At 44.3% G+C, this 11,729-nt stretch overlaps 1 protein-coding gene across 4 annotated transcripts in view; it reads left to right on the top strand.

Moving 5' to 3' along the window:
- The window catches only part of LOC122559487 (E3 ubiquitin-protein ligase TRIM33-like), a 113,204-nt gene that overhangs the window by 99,407 nt on the left and 2,068 nt on the right, over nucleotides 1–11,729 (top strand). For 3 of the 4 annotated variants that reach the window (XM_043708988.1, XM_043708989.1, XM_043708986.1), the window contains 4 exons: nucleotides 1,086–1,423; nucleotides 4,552–4,684; nucleotides 7,698–7,775; nucleotides 8,253–8,405. In XM_043708988.1, coding sequence (XP_043564923.1) covers nucleotides 1,086–1,423; nucleotides 4,552–4,684; nucleotides 7,698–7,775; nucleotides 8,253–8,405 — 702 coding nt within the window. The remainder of the gene's footprint in view (nucleotides 1–1,085; nucleotides 1,424–4,551; nucleotides 4,685–7,697; nucleotides 7,776–8,252; nucleotides 8,406–11,729) is intronic. The other variant, XM_043708987.1, reaches the window with a different exon arrangement.

Below are 11,729 nucleotides of genomic sequence, written 5' to 3'. Positions count from 1 at the left end.
GGATACAATAAATGATATTGGAGGATGTGCAGGTAAAACTTTGGATGTGGAAGGCTCCTTTGGGGCCTTGGATGGAGGTGAGGGAGGAGGTATGGGCGCAGGTTTTGCAATTCCTGCGGTGGCAGGGGAAGGTGCCAGGGCGGGAGGGTGGATTGTTGGGGGGCGTGGACCTGACCAAGTAGTCACGGAGGGCACGGTCTTCCCGGAAGGCGTAAAGGGGTGGGGAGGGAAATATATCCCTGGTGGTGGGGTCCGTTTGGAGGTGGCGGAAATGTCGGTGGATGATTGGGTTTATGCGAAGGTTGGTAGGGTGGAAGGTGAGCACCAGGGGCGTTCTGTCCTTGTTACGGTTGGAGGGATGGGGCCTGAGGGCGGAGGTGCAGGATGTGGACGAGATGCATTGGAGTGTATGTGCTCTTCCAGCACCACTAATCCAAGAATTAAGTTTAAGGTCACCGATACAGAGACAAGGTTTCAGCTCCAGACTTTATTAATGGAACTTCAATGCCAGCAGCTGCTGTGATGGGAACTGCTCCCTTGTCCACAGTGCTTCAGCCTGATCTCTGAATGACTACACCAGCGACATTTATCACCTCCATGGCCATGATTCTTATTTAAATGGGACCCATTTTAGGGAAGAATGGAGTGGCATTCGGTGGAAAGCAATCTGTTAATGGGATATTGAATTAGGACCACCACCAATCAGATTTTATCATAAGTTGGAAAAATGATAGTAGGTTCTAATTTATTTCAACTTTGTGAGGTTTCTTCACCAACTTGTTTGTGCATGTTATTGACTAAAACTGTAGACATTGCCTTGCTCTTTCTAAAACCACTGCTATAGAAGATCTGTGTCTTAATACTGTCATTGATATTCGGAGGGTGGGCAGCTTTACCGGGGATCATCCAGAGCAGATTTGTCCTTAACTATTCTGCCCGCTCGGTGATCAGGATCGTGCTGTGACCCAGGCAGATGGACCCCTTTAGTCTATGGTTGTGAAACATCACGTTGACTTCTGATTGCTATCATTTTATCTATTTACTTATTTTGTGTGGTGACCCCTCTTATTCTTGCTGTCATGTAGCTGACCAATCCGCAGAACAGCAGCACCTCTCTCCTGCCCGGCAAGTTGGTGTCAGACGGGCAGACAGTTGGCCACCGCGATAGACTGGCTAAAGTGGACCCTCCAGATAGCACGGCATCCCCCTCATCCAATCCTGGGGACTCCCAGGATCGGGGGACCCAGCCCCCTGGTGCATCTCACAAGCCTGCACGGGTCGGGGGAGACCATGGGAAAGAGGATGATCCCAACGAGGACTGGTGCGCGGTCTGTCAGAACGGGGGTGACCTGCTGTGCTGTGAGAAGTGCCCCAAAGTGTTTCATCTCGTCTGCCATGTGCCAGCTCTCCTCAGCTTTCCAAGGTAATGACATCCTCATCCTCATCCTCATCCTCATCCTCATCCTCGCCTGTCAGGCAATTGGGGAGTATACCCTCACACTCCTGACTTGGACCTTGTAGATGGTGGACAGGCTTTGGGGAGTCAGGAGGTGAGTTACTCGCTGCAGTATTTCTAACTTCTGACCTGTAATTATGTGGCAAGTCTGATTGTGTACTTTTTTCGCTGAACAATTGAAGAATTGACTCTGTCAGCTTAGGTCAAGGTCTTCTTTTGAGTATCTGGAACACTGCATGTAGTTTGTTTTCAGAAGGACATACAGTAAAACCTCCGTATCCGCGGAATCGGTTTCCATGGTTTCAGTTATCCATGGTGTACTGTGGCCCGAAGATATTACATCATTCCAGAAATAATTCCAGGCAGCTGCTGGGGAGATAAATTTCCCACTTAAATGATGGGGTTCGCTGCTGTCTGTGGTTTTGAGTATCCGCGGTAGGTCTTGCAACATATTACCCGTGGATACGGAGGGACACCCCTCATTACATTTGGAGAAGTTCACAGAAAGGTCACTCGCTGACTTCTGTGATAAATGAGTTATCTTGTGAGGAAAGGTCCTTTACTCAAATGAACTAAGAGGGAAATGTAATCGTACTGAGACATGTATATTTTCTATACGGGAAAGATTTAGTACTAGTTTTTAAACACTGCTTACATATAAGGGGCTTCCCTGAAATGATTTTTCTTTCCACCTTCTGAAGATGGTTAATGCTTGGAATTTTCTCCCCCAGAGAGCAGTGGAAGGTGGTTCATTAAATATATTCCAACTGCGTTAGACAGAATCAGGATCAACATGGAGCGAGGAAATGGGAGGCAGGCAGAAAAGTGAAGTTTAGGTTGCAGTCAGGTCAGCCGCCATGTTACTGAATGGAAGAACAAGCCTCTGGCCTACCCCAGTTCCTAATTGTGTGTCCTCATGCCAACTATGTCCTGATCTATCACTCTTCCAAAATACTGTCCAAAACACACTAAGAATACTGGACACACCCCTTATCTAAGGAAAGAAACATTGACATTGGAAATGGTTCAGAGAACATTCACTAGGCTGATCTGGAGTTATAGGACTGCCCAGGCAGACCCAGTGTTTCAGCCTGCTCCTGCCCCACAGAACTCACCTCCTTCTACCTTGACTCCCCTGGTCCAGCCCCTGCCCATTTGCATCCGCAATTCCTCTGACGCTTTACGCCAGCTTTGGTATTTACAGTTTGCAGGCTCCAGCCGCCGCCACCTTACCAGTTCAAAGGAAGAGTCACTGGACTCGAAACGTTAATCCTGATTTCTCCTCACAGATGCTGCCTGCTCCTGCTGAGCTTTTTCAGCAACCTCCTGCTTTTTTTCCTGCTTTGGAGGGACTGTCTTATGAAGAGAGATTGGGCCTGTATTTGCTAAAATGGAGAAGAATGAATGGTGACCTTACTGAAACGTAGAAGATTCTCAGGGGGCTTGATGGTAGATGTAGAAAGATTGTTTCCTTCTGTGGGAGAGTCTAGGACCAGAGGATATCATCTCAGAATTAGGAGGAATTCTTCTGAGGGTATTGAATCTGTGAAAGTCTTCACTGCAAAGCACCATAGAGGCTGGGTCATCATTAAGTATATTCAAGACTGGGGATTGCCTGTTAATGTAGATTAAATAGAAAAATGGAACTGAGGATTATCAGATCAGCCGTGACCTCATTAAATAAATGACCACCTTCTACTCCCACACTTTATGGATTTATAGTTTGTTCACCAGAAGTGTGAAAACAGTCTGACTAGGAATACAGTGATAGCAACTAGAATCACTAATTCAAATGCAAATTTGATTTCTTCGAAAGAAAACTACAGTGAGAGTAATTTGGAACATAGTGGGTGTGACAGATTTGGGAGGAACTGTTCTGTAAGGCCTTCAGAATCCTGGAGCAACCTTACAATGGTGTCATGGAGCTGCACATCACTGAGCACAAACAGCACAGTGTGGGTGGAGTTAGAACACTAGATTATGAATGAACTCTTATGTGGACAAGAACACACAAAGATGGGTTAATCTGTCAAGTTAAATCAAAAACTTCTGTATGTCTTTTATTACCATGCATAGCAGTATTTGGTACAAAGGCATTAGTTGCCTCTAAGACTAAGCTGAATATAGCTCTTGATGTGTCCTTCTCTTCATCCAGTTTGACTTGAACGCAGATTTGTAGTCAAACCATATGACCTAACAGGCACAAGTGACCTGAAATTTGCAAGGCTGTTCACTACTACATACTTCCTTGCCTTCTATCAGACTCTGTGGACTAATTAATGAAAGTTTTAATTTCATAATTTAACACCTATAGTTAACTTTGCAACATACAACCACCAAGATAATAGAAAGTAACATAGCTGGAGTTTGGACCTTTTCAATCATTTGGCAGTTCCTGCATTCTATCCTACAGGTTCCTCTCTCAATGAGATAGCTCAGTTAGGAATGGTTTTGTATGTCCAGCCCTCTGCGCCAGTCATTAGGTAGAGGAGGCTTGGTGATTTAAACCCAGGAAGCAGAGGTGTGAAACTGCTAACTCATTGTCACACATTAATGCTCAAATGGAAATTTTTAAGTCTATTTTTGGATTTCCTTTTGACATTTTCACTGTACAATTGACCAAATGCACACTGAATCAGTTACAATTGCAAGTTACCCTTTTGAAAACTGCTTCATAATGAGTAGATTATTCCTGACAAATAATGTAGCAGAGCGAATTGCAAGTTAATCTAAGACAAGTGAATGAGCGAGTCTTCCCCGGTGCCCTTGACATTACGTGCACTTTATAAACTTGTTTTTTTTTTGGAAGTGCTCTGGCCATTTATCGTAATGTTGTTGTGCTTGAATTGACTGTAGTATTTCCTACATCACACCAGTGACTAGATACACTTCATAACAACTAAGAAATGACTGAAGCCATGAGTGAAAAGTGTTGTGAAGTGGTTCTTCAAAGCTGAAACTAGTCAAGAAGATATTCAATTCCATGAAAGAGATGTTAGACTTGCCTGAGCAGATGGACTGAAGGGCCTCTCTAGCCCAGACGATGTAGTAAATAGAGTCTCACCAGTCTGAGTTGGTTAATTTATTTTGTTTAGCGGTGAATGGATCTGCACATTTTGTCGAGACCCTGTGAACCCAGAAGTGATGTATGACTGCGAAGACCAGTGGCAAATGGGTGAAAAGAGGAAAGTGGTTGCAGTCTCTGAGATGACCCCAGTCGATCAAAGGGTATGTCCAGTGGTTGCACTGTTTCTGGGAAAACCACACAGCTAAGTATGTTACTTTCCTGTTGCCAAATTTGAGAAGTGAAAGAGGAGAATTTTTAAAAAAATAAGACATTGTAATGTTGGGTTTAATCTTCACAAATTGTCGAGTGATGTCAGTTGTAACTTGATGTTCAGCACTCTGGCCTCTGATCCCACAAGGATCAGGGTTCGAGTCCCACTCCAGCGTTTTGAATGTGGAAATCTAGGCTGGCCTGGCTGAGGGAGTGCTGCACTATCGGGGACCCTACTTTTTCAGGGAGATGTTAAGCGTAGACACCTATTTATTTGTCCCCTCAGATAGATGTCAAAAATTCCCCTGCACTTTTCTAAAGATAAGAGGAGCTTTTCCTTCTGGCCTGATCAATAATAAGGTTGAGTTCATCCTTATCACACAGAGGAGCCTTCTGTGGGCATACTAATGGCTGCATTTTCTATATTGAAATAATGTACTTTATTCAAAAGTGTATGTATTTGGCTGCTAAGCAGTTTTGGGAATCCAAAAGTTCTGAAATGTGCCTCAAGAATGTAGATTATACCACCTTCTTCTTTCCTGTGCTGTTTTGTAACTTTGAGCCAAAAGTTGATAAATGCACAGTTGTGAGATTCCTTTCCTGAGTGATGCCTTAAGTCTGCAGCCCGTGCCCTGTGTCTGAGCACTACCCACTGAAAGTTATTCTCGCTGGGACCAATATTGTTCACTAATGTTTCATTGGGGCCCAACATCCAAATGGAGCTATGCTCTCCAGATAGTATAGGCTTGTGGTCTTCCACAACTTCCGATGTAGTGGCTATGGGAGCAGCAGAGGCGACTTTCAACTGAGTTGATTAGTTCAGAGAGGGGGGTCCTTATTTGCTCACTCCAGAGAGGCTGGCGTAACCATGGCTCCTAATAGCTACATCCCTGAGAAAAGGACATTTTGTCAATGTTCTCAGTCGGAACTCTCAGCCAAATGCATCATGCATTTCATGCCAGAGATGCAGTTTTTTTATTCTGTTACATGGCTGGCACGCTCTGCATTTGCTGCCCATCTCAACTGCCCTCAGGAAAACTGGTAATGTTTGTGGGGGGGGGGAGAGCAGAGGTCAGAAAAATTACATTCTGAATCCATTAAAACAGGAAAACAAATCCAAGATGTTGGAAACCAGAAACAAGGACAGAGACATGATGGAAGACGCTCAGCATCTTTGGAGAGAGTTCAGAGTTAATGTTTCACCCTGTCTTTTCAGAAGCATCACTCTGTTTCTCTCTCGGTGCACTCAGTAATTTCAGTATCTTGTGCCTTATCAGCAAGCTGGGAGTGGTGTTTCCTGCATGTATTCTGCCTTGTAGTATTTTAGTATGACAGCCCATTTGCATACCAGCATTGTTGTGATAATGAATATTTGAACAGCTTCAAGGTGTTGTTGACTGACTTGTGGGGGGGGGGGGAGGTGTAAAAAGGGCAGTGGAGGTGGAGATGGTTCAGTTATGGATTGATGAATTGGCCCTCTCTGCATGTTGTACAGATATTAAAAATGCTTAGTTGGCAACATTTTGACATCTCATCCTGAATGCTGTAAGTGTTTATTTTTTGAATCCCAACAGTGTGGAAACAGGCCCATCGGCTCAACACATCCGCACTGACCCTCCGAAGAATAACCCACTCAAACCCATTCCCCCTATCCTATTATCCAATATTTACCTGCCTGACTAATGCACTTAACCTAAACATCCCTGAATGGTATGGGCAATTTAGCATGGCCCATTCACATCACTAGTACATCTTCGAGCAGTGGAAGCCCACACACACGTGGAATGCGCAAGACACGCACGCACGCACACACCCCACACACCCCACACACCCCACACACCCCACACACCCCACACACCCCACACACCCCACACACCCCACACACCCCAGCCTGAGGTTGGAATTGCACCTGGGTCCCTGGTGCTGTGAGGCAGCAGTGCTAACCACTGAGCCATTGGGACAGATGGATTCTTAACTCACCTCTTGACTCCCCAAAGCCTGTCCTCTATCTACAAGGCACATGTCCCATTCCCGGGAGTGGAACAGGTGATGAACTGTTCGGAGTGGCCTACAATGTATTAAATGTTAGTTTTTTTTTGTTTCTCTATTCACTCGTGGGATGTTGGGGGTCATTGGCTGGGCCAGCGTTTTATTGTCCTTCCCTAGGTGTCCTTGAGAAGTTGGGGTGAACTGCCTTCTTGAGCTGCTGCGGTCCTTGTGATGTTGGGAGACCCACAATGCTGTTAGGGAGAGAATGCCAGGATTTTGACCAACAAAACTGAAGGAGTGGTGACACATTTCCAAGTCAGGATAGTGAGTGTTTGAGGGGAACTTGCAGGTGTTTCAATGCATCTGCTGTCCTTGTCCTTCTAAATGGCATCTGATGTTTTTTTTTCTTCGAGATGGTGGTGGTCATGGGTTTGGAAGATGCTGTCTGAGGAGCCATAGTAAATTTCTGTAGTGCATCTTGTAAACTCTGCACACTGCTGATACTGACTACTTTGTCCTGGATGGTGTTGAGCTTTTTGAGTATTGTTGAAGTTGTACCCATCCAGGCAAGTTGGGTGTATTCTCTTATGGCTCCTGATGTGTGTCTTGTAGATAGAGGACAGGCTTTGGGGAGTCAAGAGGTGAGTACTCATTTTAAGATTTGTAGGCTCTGACTAGGATCCATCTGTCCCTTCAGTAGGGCATCAGACATCCCAAGGAGAGAGTGGATTCACTGTATTTGAAGTAACACTTATCATTCAGCAACGCCTTAAAGCTGATTACATGTTCATTATCACACTACTGCTGGTGTGCAAATGGGCCGCCATACTACATTACAACAATGACTGACTAAAATTGCAATCATACTTCATTTGCTGTAAAGTATGTTGCGTGTACTTCTTAGATGGTGAATGGTGCAATGAACATGGATCTTTCTTTGGGGAGAGTGATGGGTGGATGTATTTTCTGTTTCAGAAATGTGAGAACCTGCTGCTGTCCATGTACTGTGATGAACTGAGTGTTGCTTTCCAAGAGCCAGTTCCTGCCTCCGTTGTAAGTGGGTTTTCTTTGGTTTGCTCTAATATTCCACATCCCTGAGGATGAGCTGGTGTACTGTGCAGCCACGAGGCATTGCCCTATTTCATCCTGCAGTGACCTTTCCATGAGGTGTAAGCTGTGACTGAGTGCAATTTATCTATCTGTTCATCTGGCGAGGCCTATACCAGCTTGCCAACAGTGTGGGGAATGCTGACCACATTCAGAATCTGTAGGTAGACGAGTGTGAGTGTGAGTGTGGCCAGGATTTCTAAAAGCAGAACTGTATTTCTTACTGAGCAGGAGGTAATAGCCCCATTGGTTGAGGCTGGAATCCCATGTTAGGGACTGGGTTGAAGGAAAACACATTGGATGGTGAGGTTAGAACAGTCATCCTCTGGTCTGCCAGTCTGCAGCCACTGTTGCCCACCCATTCCATCTCCTATTGCCATTAATCCCACTGAGAGCTCAAGAAGGCTCCTCTGTCTCTTGCAGGTTCCTGACTACTACAAGATTATAAAGAAGCCAATGGACATGTGCACTGTGAAGATGAAACTGCAGAGGCAACACTCACAGCACTATAATACGGCCGAGGAGTTTGTGGGTGATATCAGGCTGATCTTTAAGAATTGTGAAGAATTCAATGAGGTAACGGCAATAATACAGTAAACCAGTTTATGGCCTACATTCTGTAGTTCGTGGGATTGCATGTGTTGATTGGAAACCTAAATTGGCAGTGGCAGGTTTGATTAATCTTTAAAATGGGGGCATGATAGGAGAGGGAGGGCCAGCTTGGGATGACATGGATCCTTTGGAACCAATCCTAAGCCTATGCCTGTATGTGACCCCTACCCACCCCTTACCCCACCCAGTACTACTCCTTGTGAAATTCTGTCTTCTGTGAACCATTTCAAATGCCTCAAGTATATCCCTGCTGCTAGTTTCCTGTCTACCCTTGAAGCTAACAGCCTCAAAGGTCATTAATAGATGTCACACACTATTTCCCTTTCCCTTTCACAGTTCTGACCACTTGTTCTGATTGTTGTCGCTGTCTCGTTTGGCAGCCCTTCAAGGGTAAAGGTGACGTACTTCCACTCCGGGAGAGAAGGGGGCTTGGAATATGTTATGCGCTGTTGGTCATGTGCCTGATTTAATAAGTCAAAGTTTTTCCCTGCTATTGATATTGGATGAGCTCTGTGGCTTGATATTAGAGCTTATTTGATTAAGCTCCTTGGAAGCACCAGGGATGATATTTATTATTTTAAAAATGCTGAACATGTGTGAATTACTGTTGTTCTACCCTGTAGCTCCCTGTTTTTCTCTCTCTCTTCCTCTTTCTGGATTAACAATCCACCAAGGACTGTTCTGGAATCTCAGCAGTTCTAAAACAACAAAACCAATATGTCTATTCTTTCTGTCTGCTTCCATTTATTTTAAACCCCTATGGTGGAGGCTGCCACCTTAAAGACCTAACAGTTTTTTTTTAGTCCCAATATGTTCTGCATTCTCATTAGACGTTTTGTTTCTTGTAATGTTGTTTTGTCTTCTGCTCTGAAGACAGATACAAAGGAAGATTGGGCTAAGTCATTTTGGGGATGAGGAGGAAGCAGGTTGAAAAGGTGGGCTAGTTATGGAGCATGGTGATTACTAGCAGAGGGGTGGGCCAGTTTATCCCAGAAGTTTAGGTTTTAATTCCTGTAATTCTCTCCGAATTTAGAACGTTGCACATGTCCTGATACAACCAGCACAGTTCCTGATTATGCTGCTGCAATGATTTTCCTGAAGCAATATTTTTTCCAGTAGCCTTTACATATCTCGCTTTAAGCATCTGCACCACCCCTCAAAGGTTGAGGACTTCCTTTGTGAAGGCATTTACTCCCCAACGTTTGTTGAGAATGGAGTGATTTCTTTTAAAAAAGTTCAGTTGATTTTAACACTGTCATACATTTCAACTAAAATGCCTGATCTGTTTTGTCCAACTTGTTGTTCTTCCTGACATAATTGGTTTTATTTGAACAGAAGACCTCTGTTTTATCCTCAATTATAATAATTTGATATTGAGTTTGAGATTAAATCATTTTGATAACTGTTCCCCAGAGGGTACTTTAATTATACTTTAAGATTACTAACTAACCTGTCCTTGCACAATACTTGATCAAAAATGACCTATTTCCTAATTGTTTCCTTGACACATTATTCATTAGGGTACAGCAGTTACTGACTGACTGACTGACTGGTTTGGGATCGCAATATACACTTTAAGTAGTTTGCAGGTGTAAAGATAAGGGTAACCATTTTCCAAGTTAGCTTGTCACAGAAATGTCACCAAAGTGCTGCAGCTAAAATTTATATTCCTCTCTTTCAGACAGTTGCAATTCTCAAACAGAATCTGTTAGTGTTTTATGCACTGGCTAGTACCGCTGGCATTGTCACACTTTAAGTGACACTGGAGACATGGCCTGGATTATGTACTCAGAATGGTACTGTGGGGTGAAGCTGACGACTGTTCCCAAATGTCACTATAAACAGATCTTGCCACGTGGCATCAGGTTTTAACTTTGGTCTGTTTCATCTCCCTGCCTTAGCCGTGCCCGTATTTCCCATGTCCGTTGAGTTGCAAGTAGGTACCAACAATTGGCTGGTATTTTCAGGTTGATCAATTACTTCCAACAAGCTCGTCCTACTCCCCTGTGTTCTTCTCCTAACCCTGCAACTATTTCTTCCTAATTCCTCTCAAAGTGCCTCCTCCGCACTCAATAGACAATAGGTGCAGGAGTAGGCCATTCTGCCCTTCGAGCCTGCACTACCATTCATTATGATCATGGCTGATCATCCTTAATCAGTATCCTGTTCCTGCCTTATCTCCATAACCCTTGATTCCACTATCTTTGAGAGCTCTATCCAACTCTTTCTTAAATGAATCCGGAGACTGGGCCTCCACTGCCCTCTGGGGCAGAGCATTCCACACAGCCACCACTCTCTGGGTGAAGAAGTTTCTCCTCATTTCTGTTCTAAATGGTCTACCCTGTATTTTTAAGCTGTGTCCTCTGGTTCGGCACTCGCCCATCAGCGGAAACATGTTTCCTGCCTCCAGAGTGTCCAATCCTTTAATAATCTTATATTGTCTCAATCAGATCCCCTCTCAGTCGTCTAAACTTGAGGGTATACAAGCCCAGTCGCTCCAGTCTTTCAGCGTAAGGTAGTCCCGCCAAACCAGGAATTGATCTCGTGAATCTACGCTGCACTCCCTCAATAGCCAGAATGTCTTTCCTCAAATTTGGAGACCAGAACTGCACAGTACTCTAGGTGTGGTCTCACCAGGGCCCTGTGCAGCTGCAGAAGAACCTCTTTGCTTCTATACTCAATCCCTCTTGTTATGAAGGCCAGCATGCTATTAGCCGCCTTCACTACCTGCTATACCTGCATGCTTACCTTCATTGACTGGTGTACAAGAACTCCCAGATCTCTTTGTACTGCCTCTTTACCTAAATTGATTCCATTTAGGTAGTAATCTGCCTTCCTGTTCTTGCCACCAAAGTGGATAACCATACATTTATCCACATTAAACTGCATCTGCCATGCATCTGACCACTCACCTAACCTGTCCAGGTCACCCTGTAAATCTCCTAACATCCTCAGCACATTTCACCCTGCCACCCAGCTTAGTATCATCAGCAAACTTGCTAATGTTATTACTAATACCATCTTCTACATCATTAAAATATATTGTAAAAAGCTGCGGTCCCAGCACGGATCCCTACTAAAATCCGTATGCGCCACATCAACGGCTTTACCCTCATCTACCTGTTTAGTCACCTTTTAAAAGAACTCAATAAGGTTTGTGAGGCATGACCCACCCTTCACAAAACCATGTTCATTATCCCTAATCAACTTATTCCTTTCTCGATGATTATAAATCTTATCTCTTATAATCCTTTCCAACACTTTACCCACAACTGAAGTAAGGCTCAC

This window comes from Chiloscyllium plagiosum, chromosome 19 (assembly GCF_004010195.1).
Source record: "Chiloscyllium plagiosum isolate BGI_BamShark_2017 chromosome 19, ASM401019v2, whole genome shotgun sequence".
Lineage (NCBI taxonomy): Eukaryota > Metazoa > Chordata > Chondrichthyes > Orectolobiformes > Hemiscylliidae > Chiloscyllium > Chiloscyllium plagiosum.
This window is presented reverse-complemented; position numbering and strand designations above follow the sequence as displayed.